The 25,372-nt window shown below is 35.4% G+C and overlaps 1 protein-coding gene across 2 annotated transcripts in view; it reads right to left on the bottom strand.

Moving 5' to 3' along the window:
• PGR (progesterone receptor) overlaps positions 1-25,372 on the bottom strand; it is a gene marked incomplete at its 5' end in the record, with an annotated part of 79,565 nt that overhangs the window by 19,351 nt on the left and 34,842 nt on the right. Inside the window, one exon of one of the 2 annotated variants that reach the window (XM_081153251.1) lies at positions 13,944-14,249. The exons of the other annotated variant lie outside the window; for it this stretch is intronic. Coding sequence (XP_081009377.1) covers positions 13,944-14,249 — 306 coding nt within the window. The remainder of the gene's footprint in view (positions 1-13,943; positions 14,250-25,372) is intronic. 2 annotated transcript variants of the gene reach the window in all.

Raw genomic sequence — 25,372 nt, 5'->3', positions numbered from 1 at the left:
TTAAAAGAATCTCACAAATCAATAGGAGAAACAAGCTCATAAGTGCAGTGATAGAGACGGTTAGAGGGAGCACACCTCACAATAGGAATATCAGGAAAAACACACTAAAAGAGAAAGAGACAATGTCCAGGCAGAATATAATGTTTGCGGGGGAAGCTCAATTCTTTAAAACTTAAAAATAAAGTATTATGGTTTTTGTTTGTTTTATAAAACCGCCACTTACAATTGTGCTGTATCTAACTTTTCTTCAACATCCCTTAATTATGTGTTGGGTAGATCCCATAGTTTTCTAGTCACTCTGTGTTTTTGAAACCATCCAGTTTCATTTTAAACTCCTAGGTGGCTTAAGATGTTTAGAGAGTCTGTGTGTATATGGACACTCTGGTGTTTCACACCTTCACCACCTCCCTCTTGTAGGCCTTTCTCTGGTACTGGTGGCACAGGGAGGATAACAGGGAAAGGACAAATGCATTGTGACATAAATGGTCAAAGTCTTCTCTCCATCTCATTGCAACTTTCTTTTTCCTCCTGGGGGGAAGATCACCAGCTCAGCACTGATGCCCTGACAGGAGGGAGAAACAGGTAAGTTTGGAGATGCAGACTGGGGTCACATTGTGGGTAGCCTTTATGTCTATAAGGAGCAATGAGAGGGACACAGCCTTATTTATATTATGGATGATCCTTGGTAGCTACGTGGATGATGATTTCCAGGGAATAAGTCTGGGGTTAGGGAGAGAATTTGGGAGCTCTTGGCAAATGCCAGGTGAGATAAAAGCCTGATAAATGTCAACAGGTAGGAGTAGAGAGGACAGAGTGCATCAAAGAAACATTTAAAGAGTAAAACCAAAGAAATTTGGCAAGTGATTGTATGTAAGTAAGAGGAGGAAGTTGCAAATGTATTTTTCAGTATTTTACTTGAATGATGGACGACGGTAATGACATTAATGTGATAAAATAAAGAAGGGGAAACAGGTTAGGGAAAAAATAGTAAGTTCTGGATATGTTTGCGAGACCTCTGGGATATCCAGATAGTAGCTGGACATACAAATTAAAATAATGGAGAACTATGTGAGCTAGAAATATAAATTTTAAAGTTATTTGTATTTGAGTGTAGCTGAAACAATGAGAGTGGATGAAATCTTTTATTAAAGTTATAGAGAAAAACAAATGTTTTGGAACATCAGCAGCTTTCCACAAAGCTATTTAAACATCTATTCCCCCTAAAAATCCATTGAAGTCTACCTACAAGTGACCAGTTTTAAAAGTAAAACCAAAGCAAACTTAATTTCTTAGATCTCAAGGGCAAAAGACATTTATTTCCTGATTTTCTTCATCATCTCAAGGTTGGTGGCAGAAAAAGTTATCTTCTTTCCATACACTCCAGATAGTCCCATCTTCATGTGAATAGTAGGTATGTATGCATTTCATACTTATGTTACACACCAACAAATATATATTTGTCAAATATATGTGTCCAGAATATATTTCATTCATGTCATTAGAGATACATAACAGATTATCATTTCATATAAATATATATACATATATATGTGAAAAATGGCAGACTCATAGCAAGTGAGGTTCAATTAATCAGATGTATTAAAACATTAACATATTTTTCACTATCATCCCTGATATATTTTTATTCTCTGCACCTTTCTTAGTCAATGTTACAGCTTTCTATAGAAAGCATTATATAAAATTAAATATTTGACCTACTACGCTACATATTTTATATTCTAGAGCTTTGTTATATGTTAATCTCTGAGTAGTTTTTAAAACCTGACAAAATTAGAAAACAGTTCACTCATCTGTTCTTTTTTTAAAAAACCACAGATTTGGCTTATATTTACATACTTGCATTTATTTTACCCTTTGGTGATTTTTTTGTTTTGTTTAGCATTCTGGAATTATTAAGGACTAGAAATTATGAAACACTTTTATTATATTATAATATAAAAGGCAAGTCTTGCTGAAATAACTTAAAGCTTATGAAATTACCAATGTTTACAGCAGAAAGTGTACTCTTTCCATTTAACAGAATGTAATGCAAAGCAAAACATAGCTTTATTTACTCTGTCTTTTACGAAGCTTATCTGTGATAAATGTACAATGTTAAATTGACTTGAACAGAAGTCAATGCCTGGTCCAGCAGTGCAATTTTTCCCCAATTAACTGTAACATTATTCATTACTTTATACTGGAACAAAGACAGGAACACTGAGATCAAATTCCCATTGATGATAATGATCGGGGAAACTCAGCACATTTGACATGATGATCAAAATGAAAACCTTGACATAAGAGAAGTGATGGATGGTCCCAAATTGTGTTTAACAAGTTGTAAAGAAAAATACTCTCTCCTTTTATGTGACTTGACCTGATAATTTTTGACAAAAGCCCTGCTACAATCTGCCCAATCCTTAATGCTTAAAAAAATATTTAAAAGAGTAAGGACATGGCCTGTACGACCTTCTAGGTTCTCCTATCGTCCAGAGTTCTCATAAAATAGTTTTTGCTTCTGTAGAAACTGTCATGTATTGAAACAGTAAATCTACAACAAAGGCAGAGCATTGAATACCTCAGCAGCTTCTGACACAAAGTATGAACTTTGAGGAGCACCATAAAGCTTCAGCACAGTAAGTACAATCACTAGCATATATTTGATGACTTAAGAACAAAGACTCGAAGTTTAATGGTCTAAGGCAGCATAGTTCTTTTCATATCAAAGCCATAATTTAAATTTCTATAAATAACCTATTTGGAATGAAGCATTATGCTTGAAACCAGGCATAAAGATTGGAAAGATGGTGTCTCTGTCTTTAACACTGGTGAGACAGACCAAAAAGTAGAACATAATTATAACTCGGAGTAATAGTGGTGTGGTTGACAAAGGCAAGGGTGATGTGGGAGAGCAAGGGGGCCTTTGACTCAGCCTGGGAAGACTCAGGGAAATCCCGAGGGGAAATAACAGGTGATCAGAATCCGGAAGGCAGATTAGGGACCAGCCAGTGGACGATGCAGGAGAGGAGAAGGGCCCCTAGGCAGGGAGAGCAGCATGCGCAACAGAAAGCAGGAAGCTGAGCAAAGAGCAGTGTGGGAACTGAATCTTAGAGTCGTTTGATGAGGAAGAGTGAGAGGTAACGTTGCAAAGTCAGGAGCCAGATCGCGGAAGGGCCTTGGATGATAAGGCTAAGAATTTTGGACTTTGTTCTGAAAAAGAAAGGGAATAATATAATTACTATAATTCTTTTACAAAGATGATTTTGGAGGCAGAATAGAGGATTGTTTGGAGACAGTGTGAAACTATTGAAATAAGCTCTGTGTGTGTGTGTGTCGGGGGGGGGGGTACAGCAGAAATCTAGGAAAGAATTGTGAGGACCTAAACTAAGTCAGGGCAGTAGCAGTGGAAGCATGTAAAATGAATCATATAATTCATAAGCAGAGATGACAGAATTTGATCACTCATTGGACAGGAGGTGATGGAGAAAAGTGAGCTAAGGATTATACATACCCATGAGTCTATATCAGGTGCCATTTCAAGATACAGAAGATGGTTTTAGGTTTACAGAATAGGTTTATGCTGAGTTGGAAGTTCATCCAGGTGGGAATGTACAATAAGCAGTTGAAATACATGGTCTAATAAGTTCAGTAGATGGTCTGGGTTGATACTATGTATTTGGGAGTCATCAGAATATAATGGAGTTGAACACAGGCTATGAATGAGTTCATTCAGACTGTGTAGAGTGAGAAACTAATGCCATATTTATGGTGTGAGGAGAAGAACAAATCTATAATGAAAACAGAAAATGTGTAAATTGAGAGAACCGTATCTACCTCGAAGGGAGGTAATGAATGACAAAGGAAGAGTTTCAGCAAGAAGTGGTTTTGTCAGTGGCCTCAGAGGCATGTGAAACCTGGTAAGGACTAATAGTATTTATTTAGTTTGGTACGTAGTTTCAGTGGAATAAGATGTTAGAAAAATCATTTTTTAAAGTCTCTGTAAAGTATTATTAAAGCCTAACTTTACTAATAGGCTAATCTCATTTCTTTCCCATCCCTTTTTTGGGGAAGTAGTTCAATTTTTCATTTTATTTAGGAAGAAAGAAGAAAATCCTTTGTCGCATATGCAGCGGCTGCCACTGACTCGGAAGACACGCTGGCATGCTCCAAAGGCAGAAAATGAGGCAAAGGGCCGAGCCAGTCTTCTGATACTGATGACTGTAAGGAGTCTGGCTTAGACCAAGAAGTATTTATTAAAAAATGCAATGCTTCAAAATGACAAAGCACTGGCCTAAATAAATTTTTTCCACCAAATAAACAGAAGAATCAAGACAAAATTTATAAAAAAGAGATATTTTCCCCAAGCCTCTTTGTCACATCAGTGCTGCTACAATGTATTTATATACCTATGAAGAATATTTAAAGGAGAAACTGATTTGGGAATAAGTACTTATTAATTTAATTTCCAAAGCCTACCCTGACTTGTAAGACTCTACTTGATCAGCCCATAACTGATGGATTTAAATTTACTTTCTGCTACTCTCTCCAGTATAAATTTAGTGTTAGTGGTGTTTCTAATACTCAGGTAATGAAAACCCCAGGAGACTAGTATTTATTGTAGTAATGTTTGAGAAACCTTATGCACAAATATATTTTCTCAATCAGCAGCTATTTTAAAAGTTATAGTATTTTTTATGTTACTAAGGAACCCTCATACTTGAAAAAATTGGGAATCATTCTTATGATGGTCTAAGTCATTATTCACCAAACATAACTAATGCTTTCCTTATTTCACATCATCAGCCACACTATTCCTTCTATCTGGAATGCTTTCTCTTCTTATCATGAGTTATCAAAGTCTCTTTTCTAATTGAAGGTGCAATTTAATGGACACCTTCCCTCAAGCCTTCTCTAGTTCCTGAAGCCAGAAATGTTCTGTTCCCATTTTCTATATATCTGTATCTTGTCACTTTCACTATAGTTGTTTGGGTATCTTATTTGCCCCGTTGGATTGAAAGTTCCTTAACAGAAAGACTATGTCTTGTTCATTTTTTAAATGTTGCAAATACTGTGTTACTTCACTCTCCAAATAAGAAAATATCACCCATTGAAGTTAAGAAGCAAAAAGCCTATGTAAAACCATTCATATATAAATGCAATTTGTCAGATGTTATGTACCCTCACAGGTCATTTGTAAAAGTGCTGTCATGAGGCTAAAGCATCTTTCAAGTTTCCATTAAATAGTGACAAGAGAAAAATTCTGAGATGTCTTAAATTAAATTACAGTGGGCCAGAGAGTGAAAGAGGCAAGAGTAATAAACTAATTAGTAGCTGTAGGCCAACTAACCGACTGCTCACATTCCTGAATATATGTTGGAGCTTTGAACCAACTTCCGGTGGCTATTTAAAAAGAAGTAGCCGAACACCACCTCATCCAGCTTACACAATGAACTTTAAGGACTGTTGCACACAACCAATAGAAAGTAGTAAATATCTCTTCCTTATGAACTGTGTATTTAACCTAGAACTGCCCCTGCTTCAAGTTTTCCTGCCCTTCCCCTTATCTGTTGCCAGTGTAAATTCTTTAAAAAACAACTTACATCTTTCTTCCTGAAAATGTAATGATACAAGAGCCCATCAACTCTAGGAGGGTGGGCATGTCTTCTCCATCCAGCCCTGCTACTGGTGGTTTAGGCTTCATGCCCCAGGACCTGATTCGTCGCTGGCTAACTTTGGCTAAATAAACCCCTCCTTTTAGAAATGCTTCCAGCTGTGAAAGTTATTTTGTTTGTTTAACAATAGAAAAAAATATATCCCTGAAATATTATGAGAGAGTTGTTAGATAAACTAATTATTTTAACAGGTCCAAGAAAATAGAGGAGCTAGATAAAAAAACAAAGAAGGAAGTCTTGACCTGGCAAGAAGAATCCTCTCAGGGACCTCAGATCTATGCCTTGGGGCTCCTCAAGCATGCTGTCACCTTTGTTATGATTATCATTCTAAATCTGATCTTAATCTGACTTCATACATTTTCTTACTATGAATGACTTGGCTATCTAACATGTTTTCCTAGCAGTATTTTTTTTTTGTACTTTAAGTAAACTGACATCCTGGTGTATTAGTAAACTTCACTTAACAAAAGTCCCTTTTTTGCAGAGCAATAACATGTAAGTGAAAGGAGATTAAACAGTCAAAATGGCAGAGTAAACTCTGAACTTGCCACTTTTCACAAACATCAAAACTGCAACTAAATTATAGAACAATCGTCACTAAGAACCTCCTAAGACTAGCTCAACAGAATTCCTATAATTAAGGCTATAAAGAAGAAGCCACGTCAAGATAGATAGGGGGGATGGAGATGTGGTCCAGAGAGATACCACACCCATGGTGTGAAAATTAATAAATGGGAGGGATAGCTTGGCTACATAGGCCCACCCAAGGAGGGAGGGGTACAAGTCCCATTCTGGGTTTTCCAGCCTGGGGCACCTGTGTCAGAAAGAGAAGTTCCATAATATCTGGCTTTGAAAACCAGCAGAAATTATATCCCAGAGAGACAAAAGGCTGCAGGAGATTCAGACACTGCTACTAGAGGGTTCACACACTTAATCACTCTTTCCAAGTTCCATGGCAGGGGCAGCAGTTCAAGAAGCACCTGGGTCATACAGGAGAAATTAAATTGACTAACTTTAAGGTGAGGGCTGGAGGGGGCAGAATCAGGAGAACACTCAGGAGACAGAAGTGCTGGCGGGCACCATTGTTCTTTTGTTGAGCTCTTCTCCCACCCACCTGGCTCTGTGAAGGTGGGCACAAAATTTGTCACTGTCCATTAATCCAATACCACTTGCCCAGCCCATACCATTTGCTCAGCCGTAGCATCTCCCTGAGACACTATCCTACTCAACCTTCTCATGCAGTCAGAGTTTCCTCCAGTGGCTCCAGACCCTCCACATGAGTGGTGCCTGGCCTAGACTCTTGCTGTAGACAGTCCCCAAAGGTCTGCAAACCCCACACAAATGTCAACCAGCCTCAGAAAGCCCTTCAGACTTTCCCAAAGGCCCACAAACCTCATAAAAGCAGTGACTGACCTCAACTTGCATTGCAGTTCCCATCAAATGTCCCCAAGTCTGGCACAAGTGGCAGCCAGCCTCGGCTTGCAAGGTAGCTCCAACTAAGAAGCCCCAAGACTAGTTTAAGTGGCTGCCAGACTCGGCTCACATCACAGTTTCTCCCAAGCCCTTCCAAGCCTAGCACAAGCAATGACCAACTACAGATCATGGCATTGCTCTTACCAAGCAGCCCCAAACTCAGGAAAAGCAGCTGTTAACCTTGGCCCCCACAAGAGCTCCTGACAAGAGACTCTAGACACTACACAACCAGCAGCTGGCTTCAGACTGCACCAGAGCCCCACCCAAGCAGCTCCACAACTGACACACCTGAACAGCAGCCATGGATGGCACTAGAGCCCTGCTGAACTGACTCCCACTCCCTGGAATCAGTACCTGCACAACAGCTCATCCAATGTAGTCATAGCCAGCCCTCACAGAAGTCAGCCTGAGGGTCACCCCCACCCAGTGATGTGCCAGTAGCAGTTGAGCCCAATTATAACAGAAGGGCATACACAACCCACACAGGAAACACACCTTGAGCACCTGGCTCAGGTGACCAGGGGTATTGTACTACTACTGGGACCCCCCAGACACCTACTATATAAGACCATTCTTTCAAGCCTGGAAGAGAACACTTCATGTAATAAATAGAAATAACTACACAGAACCAGCAAAAATGAGGAGACAAACATGTCCTAAATGAAATAGGATAAAACTCCACAAAAAGAACCAAACAAAATGGCGATGAGCAATATACCAAATAAGAGTTCAAAATGTTGGTAATAAAGATGCTCAAAATATTCAAGAAACGAGATGAATTCAGTGAGATCTGCAACAAAGAGACAGAGAATATAAAAAAGAACCAATCAGAAATGAAAAATACAATAACTGAATTTAAAGATAGAGTAGAGGGAATCAACAGCAGATTAGGTGAAGCAGAAGATTAAATCCACAATCCAGAAGACAAGGTAGGGTACACACCCAATTAAAAATAGCAAAAAGAATAATAAGGATATTAAAGGGACCTTTGGCACAATATCAAGTTACCAACACTCACACCATAGGAGTTCCAGAAGGAGAAGAGAGAAAGAAAGGTATTGAAACCTATTTGAAGCAATAATGACTGAAAACTTCCCTAACCTGATGAAGGAAATAGACATACAAATCCAGGAAGTGCAGAGACTCCCAAACAAGACACATACCAAGACACATTATAATGCAAAGTGTTGTGTTAAAGACAAAGAGAGAATCTTAAAAGTAGCAAGAGAAAAGCAGCTAGTTACATACATGAGAACTTCCATAAGACTTTGCAGCTGATTTTCAACAGAAACCTTGGTCAAAAGGGATTGGGATTATATATCCAAATTCATAAATGGGGAAAACCTATAACCAAGAATACTAAGCAAGGGTATCATTTAGACTTTAAGGAGAAATAAAGAGTTTCCCAGACAAGCAAAAGGTAAAGAAGTACATCACAAGGAAATCAACATTACAAAAAATGTTAAAGGAACTTCAAGTAGAAAATAATAGTCTAAAACTAAAAATAAATTTTAAAAAACATAGGAAAGTAAAAATCTCATTGAAAAAGGCAAACACTGGATGAAAGTAGTGGATCACCAATTATAAAGCTAATGTGAAGTTTCAAAGATAAAAATAGTAAAATCATGTATGAACACAATAAATAAAGGAATTAACACATACAAAACAGGTAAAAAATGATGAAAAAAACATAGCTCATGGTAACCATAAACCAAAAACCTATAATAGATATATAAAAAAATAAAAGGAAAGAAATACAAGCAAAAACTTTAGAAAGTAATCAAAGTACAAGAGAGCAAGAGAAGAAGAAAGGAACCAAGAAGAACCACAAAGAAAACCAGAACACAATTAATAAAATGGAAATAACTACATACCCGTCTTATTAACTAATAATTACTTTAAATATAAATGGATTAAGTGATTCAAATGAAAGACATAGGGTGGCTTACTATATAAAAACAACACCCCATATGCTGCCTACAAGAGACTCACTTCAGATGGAAAGACTTTCATGTAAATAGAAATGAAACAAAAGCTAGAGTAGTAATACTTAGACAAAATAGACTTTAAAACACAGTGTGTAACAAGAGACAAAAAAGGGCATCACATAATGCTAAAGGGATAAACTCAACAAAGGATGTAATTCTTGTAAACATCTATGCACACAACATAGGACCACCTAAATACATAATGGAAATATTAACAGACATAAAGAAAGAGACCAACAGTAGGACAGTAACAGTAGGGGACTTGAACACCACACTTACAGCAATGGATAGATCATTCAGACAGAAAATCAACAAAGACGCTGCCTTCTTAAAAGACACATTAGATCAGATGATCTTAATAGACACCTATAGAACATTCCACCACAAACAGCAGAATATACATTCTTTTCAAGTGTACATGGAACATTTTCCAAAACAGACCACATGATAGCCCATAAAACAAGTTTCAATAAATTTCAAAAGACTGAAATCATATCAACCATCTTCTCTGATCACAATAGTATGAAACTAGCACTCAACTACAAGAATAAAACTAGGAAAAACACAAACACATACTTGGAGGCTAAACAACATGCTCCTAAACAAAGAATGAGTTAATGAACAGATGAAGGAGGATTTTAAAAGATATCTTGAGAGAAATGAAAATGGAAACAATAATAAAATCTATGGGACACAGCAAAAGCAATCTAAGAGGGAAATTCATAACAATTCAAGCCTACCTCAAGAAACAAGAAAAATCTCAAGTAATCTAACTTTACACCTAAAGGAACTAGAAAAATATAACAAACAAATCCTAAAGTAAACAGAAGAAAAAAAATAATAAAGATTAGAGCAGAAATAAATAAAATGAGACTAAAAAACAGTAGAAAAGATCAATTCAACTAAAGGATTTAAAAAAAAAAGTAAACAGAATTGATAAACCTTTAGCCAGACTCATCAAGAAATATAGAACCCAATACATATAAAATCAGATATAGGAGAAGTGATGACTGACACCACAGAAATAGAATGGATTATAAGAAAATACTACAACCCATTATATGCCAACAAATTGGACAACCTAAAAGAAATGAATAAATTCTTAGAAAGATACAATCTTTCAGACTGAATCAGGAAGAAACAGAAAATCTGAATAGACCTATTACTAGTAATGAAATTGAATCAATGATAAAAAACTTCCCAACAAACAGAAGTCCTGGCCCAGATGCCTTCACAGGTGAATTCTACCAAAGATTCAAAAAAAGGATTAATACCTACCTTCTTGAACTATTCCAAAAAACTGAAGAGGAGGGAAGGCTCTCAAACTCATTCTACAAGTCCAGCATTACCTTGATACCAAAACCAGATAAAGACATTACAAAATATATATATATATATATACATACACCTGATGAACATAGATGCAAAATTCCTCAACAGAATATTAGCAAACCAAATGTAGCAATGCATTAAAAAGATCATACGCTATGATCAAGAGAGATTTATTCCAGGATGCAAGGTGGGTTCAATATCCACAAATCAATTTACATGATACACCACATAAACAAAATACAAGATTAAAATCATATGATCATATCAAGATGCAGAAAAAGCATTTGACAAAATACAACTCTATTTATGATAAAAAACACACAGCAAAGTGGGAATAAAGAAAATATACCTCAATATAATAAAGCCATGTATGACAAACCCAGAGGTAACACGATACTCAAGAGTGAAAAGCTGAAAGCTTTTTCTTTAAGATTAGGAACTAGATCCTTATGCCCTCTCTCACCATTTTTTATATAATATTGGTGTCCTAGCCACAGTATTAGAAAGGAAAAGAAATAAAAGGCATCAGATTGAAAAGGAACAGGTAAAACTATCACTATTTACAGGTGACATGATACTATATTAAAAAAAAACACCTAAAGATTCCACACACAAAAACTATTACAATTAATAAGTTCAGTAAAATACAGGACACAAAATTAATATTCAAAAATTAATATTGGTTGTGTTTTTACATAATAAAAATGAACTATTAGAAAGAGAAATTAAGAAAATCCTATTTACAATTGCATCATAAAGAATAAATACCTAGGAATAAATCTAATTAATAGAATTACCATATGACCCAGCAATTCCATAATGCTGTGTTCACTGCAGCATTATTTACAATAGCCAAGATCTGGAAGCAACCTAAGTGTCCATCATTAGATGAATGTATAAAGAAGATGTGGTGCATATATACAATGGAATACTACTCAGTCATAAGAAAAAATGAAATACTGCCATTTGTGGCAATATGGATACATAGACCTAGGGGGTATTATGTTAAGTGAAGTAAGTCGAACAGAAAAAAACACACACCATATAATTTCACTCATATGTGGAATCTAAAATAAATGAACAAACAAAACAAAACACAAACAAACTCATAGATACAGAGAACAAACTGATAGTTGCTAGATAGGAAGGTGTGGGGAAGGTTGAAAAACTTGAAAGAGATTAAGAAGCACAAACTGCCAGTTATAAAATTAGTCAAGGGATGTAAAGTACTACATAGGGAATATAGTCAATAATATTGTAATAACTGTGTATGCTGTCAGATGGGTACTAGACATATTGTGATGATCAGTTCATAAGGTATATAAACGCCTAATCACTATGTTGTACACATGAATTAATGTAATATTGTATGTCAACTACCATTAAAAGATAAAAGAAAAAAACGTGACTGCCTGGATAAAATAAGCTTCTCTTATGTGCAAAACCGATGACCAGGTGCTAGGATGTGCTCTATCAAAATACATTCACACCAGGAGCACAGGCTCCTGGCTTCTGTTTCTAACACCAGTTTTAATTGCTAGGTTTTGCAAACAGCAGGTCCGCACCAAACATTTACTAAGTGAATCAAGTGAATACAACCTGAACTCTGGTTTAAAATCAGCTGAAAAGTCTTGAGACGCTAATGATATCACATTACTTTATCCAAGTCCTTTCGCTCTGGTTCATTAACCACTGTCATCATTCATTCGAGTTACTCCCAGAATGCAGGCTACGCAAATACTGTTTAAAAAATCATGCAGCACACAATACTTTCATAATCTTGATGCTTTCCTTATTGTACAGTTAATGGAAACTGTACATGTAATATGGGTGATGCCATCATTCCTACTGACTTATACATGAACTACATTTTACAATAAAAAAGTTGCTACCAAATTCAATGTAAAAATTTCCTCTCATTCTTTTCGAGGGTGTGCAGGGGTTAAAAATCTTGGCAGATAACAGGGTTTCAACTTTTTGAAACTCAGTTTTTATCAAAAGTGAATAAAAATTATCTTCTAATTTAGAGTTGGTTATTTTCTTACTTTGCTGATAGCAGAATCTTTTTAAACAGTAAAGAACTTCCAAAATACAAACAAAAGAAATATAAGCTATATTAACATAAATCAAAGAAGTCACATTTTCTAAATAACAGAAAAACTGAGAAATTTTAAACATACATTTAAACACTTATTTTTAAACAGAAAAAGTTAATTATATTGTAATATTTAATAAAGATCTATCAAATTTGATAACTACTTTACTGTAAGTTTTAAATATTTAGGGCTTAATAAAAAAAAAAAAAAAAATACATGTCCAAGGCCTTTCAGCAAGACCAAAGCTAATAAAAACCCAGGCATTTAATTTTTTTCTATAAAGTTACTTTATCTCCATTTGAAGTAAATTTTATTAACTTTTCTCAACATATATTTTTTAAAAGCTATTCAACAACCAGGAGTCTGTTTTTTCCTTATGTTTCATGTAAACTTGAATTTTCAGTAACAAGTCATCTATTGTATTTCAACCTTTTCTTGTAGAATAATAACTGAGAAATATATTAAGGCAAATTGGGAAGAAATTATATTTTAAAAGGCTATTGAATTTGATTGTAGACTAAAATGACATAATATGTTTAATTCTTGATCAGGTAGTAGAAAAATAAATTAGCATAAAGGAGTATAAGGATATTATTAGTGTAAAGAGAATGTAATTTTAATAAAGTTCTATTTCTAATTATGGGATTAACACCTCCACAAGCAATTGCTACCCACATATTCTCCTGGCTCTGCAGTATAAGATTTAGCCAACTGAGAACTGCATCCTTGTAATTCAACCTCTTAGCTCCTGTAAAGTGGTCTGAGGTAGCAAAAACAGCTTCCATAACTGAAATCCTTTCGTGATGATACGGTTTAAATTCTAATTGTCACCTATAAATTAGGGAAAATAATGACTGGGGGGGGGTTCATTTCTCTCTGTCAAAATTATTTATTTATGTTTAACAATTTTGTTTCTCAATTACCTGTGGATATCCTGCTGTACTCTGAATACTATTTTGATTTGTTATATAATAGATCTTTTCAGTTTTATTTTCAACCAACTGAGTTTGATCAAATGAGGGTTTGGAATGAACTATACATTTTTACGAAGATGGTCAATTTGTCCTTCTCTGAACTACTATGATGTCTATGGTTGAACACAAAAACTTATGCTGTTTTTTACCTGTTTGATGTATGTAATTCTTGACTCATTAATAAGAATTAGAGTGTTATCTACATCTTTTGTATTTCCATAGAACATAGTAGGGTCCTAGACAAATAGCACATAATCTAGGATCCTTAATACTTTGAACTGTTGAAACACATACTATAACCTGCTGTTTACATTATAATTTACTGCACAGACTTTTATTTTATTTAAAAATCAACAAACACAGTAAAATTTTTATTACTTCCTACTATTTAGAAATGATTCTTACCTGGCAGTGATTTAGACCACTTGACTACTGAAAGAAGTTGTCTCTCGCCTAGTTGATTAAGACTTGTCAGCAAAGCACTAGAGGTGTCCGGTTTGGAGTTGTCATATCCTGCGTAGACCATGTCTGGTTCAATGCTCATTAGCAGGTTGATCAGCGAGGGGACCAACTGTAAATCTTGGGTTGGTGAAAAAGTGATTCTCTGGCTTAGGGCTTGACTTTCGCTTGGAATGCCCACTGGCTGTGGGAGAGCGACAGCATCTAGCGCTCTCATAACTCTGACTTTATTGAACTTTTTAAACTTTCGACCTACAGAGAAGAAAAAAAAAAAGTTAATGTAAATACATATCAGCTGAATCTTTTGGCAGAGTATTATTTTTCTTAAATCTCAGAGCCATAACATTACAGGTTTTAGCATCAAGCTAGTAAAATAACATTGAATAAGTAAAATTGTTAGGTCTCAGACTGAGATTAAAGAATTAATTATACCAGCATTAATTGGGTTAGTGCAGTGCAGGTAATTACAACAGTATCCAGTAGGGGGTTATGGAGTTTTGCAGCAAGTAACATATATGAAAAGACAAATGGCTTTTAGCAGAGACTAAGCTCAGTATTGGTCAATATTCTGGCAGGACTGCCTCCCAAAAGCTAATGCTACAGGCTACATTAGTTGAAAGTCTTTAACAGATGCTGAATCTTCTTAAGGGTTTTATTCCTTTAAGAATCTGTTTAAAAATACGCATATACATATGCAAACCCCACAAAATCTTGTATACAATCTTAAGTGGGTTTATAGTTTCCTTTAAATGCTTTGAAATCAATATAGGGACTATTATGAGATCTAAGAACCCAAAATTAATCATCTCTTTTCTAAATTAAGGGAAGAGAAAGTCTATTCCCTATGCTGATCAGGCCACATTTGTATTTCTAGACAATTTCTAGAATTTTTACTTTGATGAATTGTGATGTGTTAAGGAAGAAAAAAGCCCGATGTTGAGATGAGTAGAAAATCTGTGTCACAAAGGAGACCAGGATGTTCATCTGGGCCTCGGGGTGAATTAGAGAAAGTCTTGGTGATCAGAGGACAGGCTGGATTTCAGCCCCCACCTGCTCCTGTTCCAGGCATAGGCTGCTTAACAGTATGAAGTGGCTGTGCTTGTTATCCAGGAGAAAAGAGTGAGAAGCATGGTAACTATTTGCAATTATCTAAATAGAGGTTGCAATCTGATGGCTCTAATGCCTGATCTGGCCCATAGACATATTTTGTTTGGCCCATACAATGCTTTCCAAAGTTATGAAAACATCTCTGAATTGGTTAGATGGCAGTAATCTGTTGGAGCTGAGCTGCAGCTGCTGCTTTTGAATGGCACACGGGCACTCCAAAGTGCCCCAGTTCCTACCACAAACTGGTAGTAGGCCATTGGTCAGTTTTCTCCAGTCTTTCTACTCTACCCAATTATTTTACCTGCCCAGTCTCTCTAATCATTTGCCTTTGTGATTTCTGAGCTCAGGTACCTCCATAAACAAAACGATTATATTTGCTATAATTTCCCAAGGATTTGAGCTGGAACCTGTAGGTGACAGGAAAACAAATGCCAAGGTCAATACACAAAAATGATTCAGAACTGTTTACAGTTGGGCTCCCTGGGAAAGGAATGAATCACTAGAGGGAAGGGAAGTAACATTTGGAGACTATGGGAATTTTAAGAGAAATAAAAGCTGCTAGACCAGGGCAAATAAAAAGTTTAAATAACTATTTTTACTTTGTCCAGATCCTCTACTATAAAAGATTAATTATATCTAATAAATTTCTAGACAAAATTGAAAAAACAATTAAAGTAACATTTATGGAGTATCTATTATATGCCGGGAATTTTACATTTGTGTCAGTTAGCCTCATAACAGTATTGAAAGGTAGGTATTATTAATTCTATTTGTAGATTGAGAAAATGAAGAGTAGAGAAGATGGCATGCCTCGTGTTAGATTACAGAGCTCGGAGTTTCAGGAATGGACTGCATTTCATTTGGTGGGATTCTGGAAAAGAGATATAGGCAAGGGCACAAAGATTGAGCTAAATGTGTTTTAAGGTTCTTCCAATCCTAAAGTACTATGATTAATAGAAAATATGACATACACCTCCCCCTAGCTTTCTCTCCAATAATATCTCTAAAATGATTTCTTTCCAATTTACTTTAACCTCTTTTTTCCAATTTCTCTTTTTCATGCTCTTCCAGTTCTACTTTTATCAGGATTTGACTATACCATGAAATCCTGGAATCTCTTTGAACACCAAAGCAAGTGTTTTATACTTTGATCAGTCTTGGGAGAGTCTTATACCCAAAATAAATTCCAAGACAATCTCCTAGTGTGCTGACTACGTAAAGTGCAGCCTGAATTAATACAGCAAGTATTCACATTTCTGCTTGTGATGCAGTCTTTTCATGAGTTCCAGTGAAAAGAGAGAATACCTGATAAAAACAAGGTTGAAAGGTGAATTAATATTGAACCAGGCCATTTACATATCTATCTTATCTCATTTAACTTGCAGCACAACCCTTTGAGATAAATATTACCATTTCCATTTTAAAGAGGAGCAATAGGTTTATAGAGACTAAGCAATTGGCCAAGTTTGTGAAGCTGATAAATGCCAGAGCAGAGATGTTAATCAAAGGCTATTGTCCTTTATTTTTTTCTTTTACTCATTCACAAAACATTTATGAGAGGTTTTATGTACCAGGCACAGTTTAAGGTTCTGAAACTACAACAGTGAATAATCAGATAAGGTACCTGCTTTCATGGAGTTTATATTCTGAGGAGCAGATGAAGAAGACCCATAAAAAAATAGAGAGTAAGATAATATCAAACAGTGGTACGCACTATGAGTAAAACGTGTGTAATGAGATAGTGATTTGAGAGAACAGGGCAAAATTAAATAGTATGATTGGGAAAAACACTGCTGCCCCTTCAAATAGGCTTTATTTCTCCAAATCTGCAGGCTATTGATTCTTTTGGAGCAAATCAAGCGATGTAAGTCAAAGGAAAACTTTGCACACCAGGAGAATTATGTTAAAAATGAAAAAAAAAAAGTATTATTAATAGATATTTTCCTAAAGTGTTAAAATTGTTACCATCTTGACACCTCTACACTATACCTCTCAATGACTATCAGTTTGGTCTTTCAAAAATACATCTTAAGAGATATAATGGCTATTTGGGTTGGCCATATCTGAATATGAAGCCTGTTATTTAACAGCTTTATACCTGGGATGAATAACTTTGCTTATCCAGGTATCAGTCTACTCATCTTTTAAATAGGGCATTTACCTCTCAATACCACCATTAGCGTAAATAAGATAGTGCGTGAAGTACTGGTACAGTGCTTGGCATACAGTACACACTCACTAATGCTGGGCTTCGCATAACTCACTCTTCTGGCTACTCTTTCAGTCTCCCTGGCCGGCTCTTTTCATCTTTTTAACTTCTAAATCTTGAAGAGCCCAGAGCCCAACCCTTAGACTTCTCTTAGGTATCTACACTCTTTTTCTAGCTGTTTCCATCTGGTTGCACACCTTTAATATGATCTAGATATAGATAATTAACAAATTTATAACTCCTGCCTCAACTTTTTCTGAGAACTCTGGACTCAACTATCCAACTTCCTGCTCAGTTTCTCCACTTGTATGTCTAATAAATCCCTCACACTTAATATTGTTTAGAGCAAAACTTTGATGCACTGGCCCCAAAACTACAGATTCCAGTTTTACAACTCCATTTACACATCTGCTCTGGCCCAAAACTCTACAGGCATCCTTGATACCTCACTTATTCTCTTACCTTATATCCAACTGATGAGCAAATCCTGGTGGATTACCATAAACATATAACCCAAATCCAATCCCTTTCCCACGGCCACTGCTTCCACCATAATTTCAGCCACATCATTATAGTTGGACTATTCCAACAGGTGCTGTCTGGTTTCCCAGTTTACATCATTGCATCTCTATAGTCTATTCTCTTTCCAGCTGAGTGAGCCTTTAAAACTTAAGTCAGATTATGTCACTTCTTGTTCAATGCTCTCAATGTCTTGTCATTATACTTAGAATAAAATCCACATTCTTTACCAAGTCCTACAAGACCCAACATAATCTTGTAGAGACAGAGTCTACATAGAATATAGTCTCTCTTACATCCTTCCCCTTGCTCTGTCCACATGGACCCACATGTTGTTCTTGGAACTTGTTGAGTGTGTTCCTGCCTCAGGGCCTTTACACTATTTACCCTATCTAAAATGAGCTTTCCCTAGATATCTGCATGGCTTGCTCCCTCATTTCATTTAGATTTATGCCCAAATATCCCTTTATCCTATAGGCTGTTCTTTCTCATTCTCTAATTAGATACTTGCAACATAAATATCCAGAATATACAAAGTATTCCTACAAATCAGAAAGAAAAAGCATGCAAAGACATTTCACAAAGGAAGAAAAATATAAATACACAACAGAAATACAAAAATATAATCTCATTAGTAACCAGAGAAATGTAAATTAAGAACACAATGAAATACTGCCTACCCCAAATGGCAAGGACACATAATATAGCAACTTTCACACAGAACTGTTGTGGAGTGTAAAATAACTGGTACAACTACTTTGAACACAATTTGGCATTGTCTAGTAAAGCCAAGATGATCATATGTTACAATCAGCAATTCTACATCTGGGTGTATACCATACCTGCAGAAACTCTCACACATGCGCAGAAGGAGACGTGGAAGAATGTTCACAGCTGCACTATATATGTACTAGCTCTCAAAGTGGAAACAAATGTCCATCAACATGAGAATAAATGAATGATAGATATTCATAGGATGGAGTAATATAGTGCAATTAATGTAGTAAAAATTAATAAGGCAGAATAATATACATCAGAGTGAAAGAACACACAATGTTTGGCAAGTAAGATCAAATTGCAGAAATATACATATCATATGTTACTATTTCTATAAAGTTAAAAAAAAACTTTCAAAACTAAAGAACAGGACTGAATCAAGAAGAAACAGAAAATCTAAACAGACTGATTACTGACAAAATCAAACCAGTAATCAAAACACTCCCAACAAACAAAAGTCCTGGACCAGACAGCTTAATAGGTGAATTTTACCAAACATTCGAAGTAGAATTAACACCTATCTTTCTTAAACTATTCCAGAAAATTGAAGAGGTGGAAAGGCTCCCAAACTCAGTTTACAAGGCCAGCATTACCCTCATATCAAAACCAGACAAGGACACTACAAAAAGAGAAAATTTTAGGCCAATATCAGTGATGAACATAGATGTGAAAATCCTCAACAAAATATTAACCAACTGAATTAGTCAATACATTAAGAAATTCATACACCATGATCAAGTGTGATTTCCTGAGATGCAAGGTTAGTTCAATATCCACAAATCAATTGAAGTGACACACCAATTAAACAAAATGTAGCATTAAAATCATATGATCATAACAAAGATGCAGAAAAAGCATTTGATAAAATCCAAAATTCATTTATAATAAAAACTTTCTGCAAAGTGGGGATACAGGAAACCAAGCTCAACATAATGAAGGCCAAATATGACACACCCACAGCTAACATCATACTCAATGGGGAAAAGCTGAGAGCTTTTTCTTTAAGATCAGGAACAAGACAACGATGTCCGCTTTCACCACTTTTATTCAATAAAGTATTGGAAGCCCTAGGTACAACAATTGGACAAGAAACATAAAGCATCCAAATAGGAAAGGAAGAAGTAAAACTGTCATTATTTGCAGATGACATGATAATATACAGAGAGAACACTAAAGATTCCACCAAAATAACTATTAGAACTTATAAATGATAGAGGAATACAAAATAAATATTCATAAATTGGTTTCATTTTTATATACAAACAACAAATTATTAAAAAGAGAAATTAAGAAAATAATCCTATTTACAGTTGCATCAAAAAGAATCAAATACCTAGGAATAAATTTAACCAAAGAGGTAAAAGACCTGTACTTGGCAAACTATAAGACATGGAAGAAAGAAATCAAGAAATATACAAATAAATGGAATCGTAGGCTGTGCTCATGAATAGGAATAATTAACATCATTAAAATGTCATACTATCCAAAGCAACCTATAAATTCAAAGCAATCCCTATCAAAATACCAATGGCATTTTTCACAGAACTAGAACAAATACAAATCCTAAAATTTATATGGAACCACAAAAAGATCCTGAGTAGCCAAAGCAATCTTGATAAAAAAGAATGAAGTTGGAGGTATCACGCTACTTGGTATCAAACTATACTACAAAGCTATAATAATCAAAAGAGCATGATATACTGGCATAAAAACAAACACATAGATCAATGGAACAGAGTAGAGAGCTCAGAAATAAACCCACACCTGTATTGTCAATTCATCTATGACAGAGGAGGCAAGACCATGCAATGAGATAAAGACTGTCTCTTCAATAAATGGTGCTGGGAAAACTGATGTTGGCAAAAAAATGAACCTAGACCACTTTCTTACATGATATACAAAAAAAATAAATTCAAAATGAATTAAAGACTTAAATGTAAGACCTGAAACCATAAAACTCCTAGAAGAAAATGTAGGCAATAAACACTTTGACATGAGTCTTAGCAATATCTTTTTTATTTTATTTTTTCCATCACCATTTATCCCCTGTATGCCTTCTTCCACCGCCCCCCAATCACCACACTGTTGTACATGTCCGTGACTTCTCTCTTTTTTTCCTCTTTTTTGCTGAAATCCCTCCACAACTCTCCTCCCCCCCCCGAGCTGTCTGCAGTATCTTTTTGGATATGTTTCCCCAGTCAAAGAAAACAAAACAAATAATAAATTAGTCTACATCAAACTAAAATGGTTTTGAACAGCGAAGGAAACCATCAACAAAATGAAAAGACAACCTACTGAATGGGAGAAAATATTTGCCAAAGTTACATTTGATTGGGATTAATATCCAAAATATATAAGAACTCATACACCAGTAAAAAACCAAACAACCTGATTAAAAAAATGGGCAAACGACCTGAATAGACATTTGTCCAAAGAGTACATACAGATGACCAACAGACATATGAAAAGATGCTCAACATCACCAATCATCAGAAAAATGCAAAATATAACAACGAGATGTCATCACACACCTATCATCGATAAAGCAAAAAACAACAAGTGTTGGAGTGGATGTGGAAAAAAGGGAACCATTATGCACTAAAGGTGGATTATAAATTGGGACAGCCACTATGGTAACTCAAAAAATTAAAAATGAAACTGCCATATGACCCCACAACTCCACTTCTGGATATTTATTGGGAAAAACCCAATACACTAATTTGCAAGAATATATGCATCCCTTTGTTCACTGCAGCATTATTTACAATAGCCAAGATATGGAAACAACGTGTCTCCTTCAATAGACAAATATTTAGTGTTCGCATAAGCCTAAAAACTTTAGTTGACAACTTTCACCAAAGCTGCATTTACATCGCCACCCACCATTTCTCTCTCTTCCACAGCAAACCAAATAGCTGGGATTTCAAGTTTTCCAGCTCAGATTATATGGGGATAACCAAACCAGGAAGGAAGCCAAAGGGAACCAGCTAATAATTACTTAGTCAAATGGCAAGCCGAGGTAGAATTACATAGACTTAAATGTGTAATAAATGGCAAGCATATTGTATGGAAGTTAAACAAAAGTATTTTTAGGAAGATAAATGCAAAAATCAGATGAATACAAGTTGGAGGAAGAATGTTTCTAGGAAATGGACTTAAGCAATCCTTTCACTGTGTTTCAATGATTAAGTGGCATCTCAGTTTCAAGAAATTAAAGAGAAACAAAATCAAATAAGAGTTGAAATAAATTACAAAACATAAGATAGAATGAGAGGAGGGAGAGACAAAATTTAAAAATAAAGAAATAGAGCCATTATAGATTTAAAAACTTAAAGAATAAAAAAATTAACTCTAAGTATAAAAAATTAAACTAGTGACATGAAGTTCAGACCTTGAGGTTCTTGAGAAAAATCATCAAAGGGAGTATAAAAGAATTAAAATTAGAGTGAGTAGAGAAAAGAAGACATGTGGGATATATAGAGGCAACATGCAGAGGTTATTACTGGGGGAGAAAAGGTATTTTCAGTGGAAAAAAATGAGTTTATTATTAACAAATTTCTACGGAAGGAACTGTAAAACAATTTATTTTAAAAATAAGGAAACTGAATAAAGGGTTGAGATGGGAAAAAACTGAGCAAACAGGTAAATGCGTACGTAGGTAAAGCTATTAGACAGACTAAAATAATAATGCTTACTAATTCTGGATCATGTTCTGAAATGAGTGCTGTTTACGTTGCCATGGCCTTTCTGCTATTTGTTTTCATTTCTGGCAAACATATTTTATACTGGATGACACAAAGTGTTCACATGATAATGCTGGACCTGTCGCCTAGAAGTAAAGGAAGGTTATGTTGGATATTAAACTGAAGTTTTATGGCAGTCAGAAGGGCAGAAGGCTTTCTGGGAATCGTATGAGGAAATAGAGTATAAAGATCAGAAGATAATTAAAGAACGGTGCAAATCCTTTTTCATGAGGGTCATAAGAAGAATTGCTGTGGTTTGGGTGGATTCACAGGCAATTATCCCGACATTAGCTGTCAGAAATTATGTCTAGTTACATGTTATTGCTCTGAATTAGCGAAAAGATGTTGCTGGGATGAGTCCATTGGGACCATGCTCCAACAAACCCTACAGCAGCAGCTTTAAGCAAAGAAGGGAGAATGTAGACGCTAAGGAGTGTCCTCACTCAGGGTGTGGGGGACAGCAGTCAGGGAGGACAGTCAGGCAGTGACCAGGCTGTGGGTATCAATGCCAGGAACTGGGGGAGCAGTGTGACAAGTACTGTCTCTCATGGGTGCTGACTCAAAGGGACTGGGTCGAAAAGGAGATGCTCCTAAGAGGAGGACTGTGAGAAATCTAAAGAGGTAGGTGGCATTAAAGAGACAGCAGATAATTTCAGTTTTTTTTAGTAATTAAAAGCAGAGACTAAGCTTCTACTCTCCAAAAAAGGGATTTTTGAGTGTCCCAAGTTCAAGAATTTGGGGATACTTCAGAAAAGGAATTGAGGCTTTGTTGGCTTCAAGTATAAGAGGAGAAAAAAAAACAAACACAAAACTTTATTACATAACCCATACTCTGTAGCCCCAAAAGTTATTCTCTTTGACAAGAGAATTGGGGGTGAATCTAGGATGGAGGAGAAGGTAGGAGGGAAACTGGATTTCTAACATAATCTTTTACAATTTGAGGATATGGCTCTCTACCAAAATAAAATAAATAACAACCCTATAAAAATAGTCTGCAGCTTTAAAAAATGTCAGCAAACATAAATATGCATTTAATCATTCCTTTATGTAGAAAGCTACTTATTTTCGAAAGAGCTCGTTATCTTTATAATAGTTTAGCATTTTTACCACAAATGCAAAACACAGAGTTGTATTCATTTCAGAAAAACTTTTTGTGAGTCATTACACAAAAATGTTTTTTGAAGGAAAAAAGTTAGAAGCGGAACACCTAAATTAGAAGATATATTACCATCTTTCAGGGTGTAACTATCTTTCCTGCTCAGTATTGTACAGCAATAAACAAAATGCAAAAGTTCACAGTGACCTGGTGAAGGTAAGGGAAGTGATTCATTAAAAACAAGAATCATATGCAACTAAGAGACCAAGTAACTCAAACATAGTTCTTATATTAAGAACATAGCTGTCGAAGATGATTTAAAGCAACCTGCAAAATCCATGTTGTGACATCAAAAATACTGATATTTTGACCTCTGATCTCCTACCATAGTTTTTATTAAGTCTTTTAAATGTGTTTTAGTGTTTTCTCCTGTTTCATCTTTTGTTACTCAAATGCTTTCTATATCAGAAATGAGAAATCTCAAGAAGGAGTGACAAACAGGAAGGGAGGAAAAAAGGAAGGGAGGGAATAGGGTGTGGGCTCCATTTTCAGTAGTGTGTAGGCAATTATTACTTCGGGGAAACTCTTCTAATTTTGGAAGTATCCAACCATGAGCAATCCTGATTATCATTCCAAAGAAGGCTCTCAGTCTCAGTAGACCACAAATATATCCCCCCACACCTTACTCTAGAAACCTATTACAGGACTAGCAACTAGAATCTAATCCTATGAACTGAGTACCTTCTTCCTGGTTTACCAGAACTGCACCCTCCAGACCAGACTTTTGCAACTGACTCTCCCAGGCAGAACAATATCAGAACTATGACCTATCAGAGTGTGTTGCCAGCTTCTTTCTAATAAACCTCTGTGCAAATCTACATATGAAATAAATGCACCAAAATTATATTTCTCAGTTTGTGATGCTGACCACAAGATAACGCTAGAATTGAATCAATTTTTCTTTCATATAAGTCTGAAATAGAGTAAGGGCTTTTTTTTTTTTTTAATCCCAGAATTATCCCCCAAAAGATACTGCATTATATATTAGTTCTATGAACCACTATATTATGAAATTCTCTAAATTATTTTGAATGACAATATGTTGTTTAGACAAGACAAGTTAACCTGAAATAACTTCAATCAGTGGTAGTCTGTAAAGTTTGTACAAATTATCTGGAAAAAACAGAGGCAAAGCAATTTGATATATCCCTAATCATAGGGGTAAGAACTCATGGTTTTAAGTGTTAGATGCTATTATGAATAATCCGTTTAAGTATTACTTTAAAAAAGCAATTCAAGAAAAGCCAACAATTTTTAAAAAGTATAACTTAGGGAGAATTATTCTACCAGGTATCAAGATATATAAAACTATATTATTTCAGATAGTGTGGTAGTGTTGCAGGAAGGGGAAAAAACACTTTACAATGGAGGGAAAAAAACACTTTACTGCACAACCCATACTCTGTAGCCCCAAAAGTTACAGAGCATAGAGAAACCATGAATAGGAGCAAACACATATGGAAATTTGACATATAGCAGAGGTGGTATTACAGATCCCAGCGGAATTTGTAATTAATGTATTGTTAGAAAAATAATACAATTACTATTTATATTTTTAGTAAGGAAATGAAAAGAAATTAAGCATCACAACATGTAATGTAATTTGATAGTAGTGAATACGTCTCATTTACTTGTAAACAGACTTATGTTGGAGATAGAGAGTATGAACATTTTACTTACATAGGAGTGCACTATCAAAAAATTTTAAGACCATTGTGCCAATAAATGTGTCATGGCAACTGGTTATCCATATGGAAAATAAAATAAAGTTATATTCCTGCCTCTCTAAATTCAAAAAACAAACAACAACACTTGTAGACAGGTTAAGGACATAAATGTGAAAAACAATCTTTTAAGGCTTTAA

This window comes from Miniopterus schreibersii (genome assembly GCF_964146895.1).
Source record: "Miniopterus schreibersii genome assembly, chromosome: 12".
In the NCBI taxonomy this organism is placed as follows: Eukaryota; Metazoa; Chordata; class Mammalia; order Chiroptera; family Miniopteridae; genus Miniopterus; species Miniopterus schreibersii.
The sequence above is the reverse complement of the archived record's forward strand: the minus strand, read 5'-3'. Positions and strand labels throughout refer to the sequence as shown.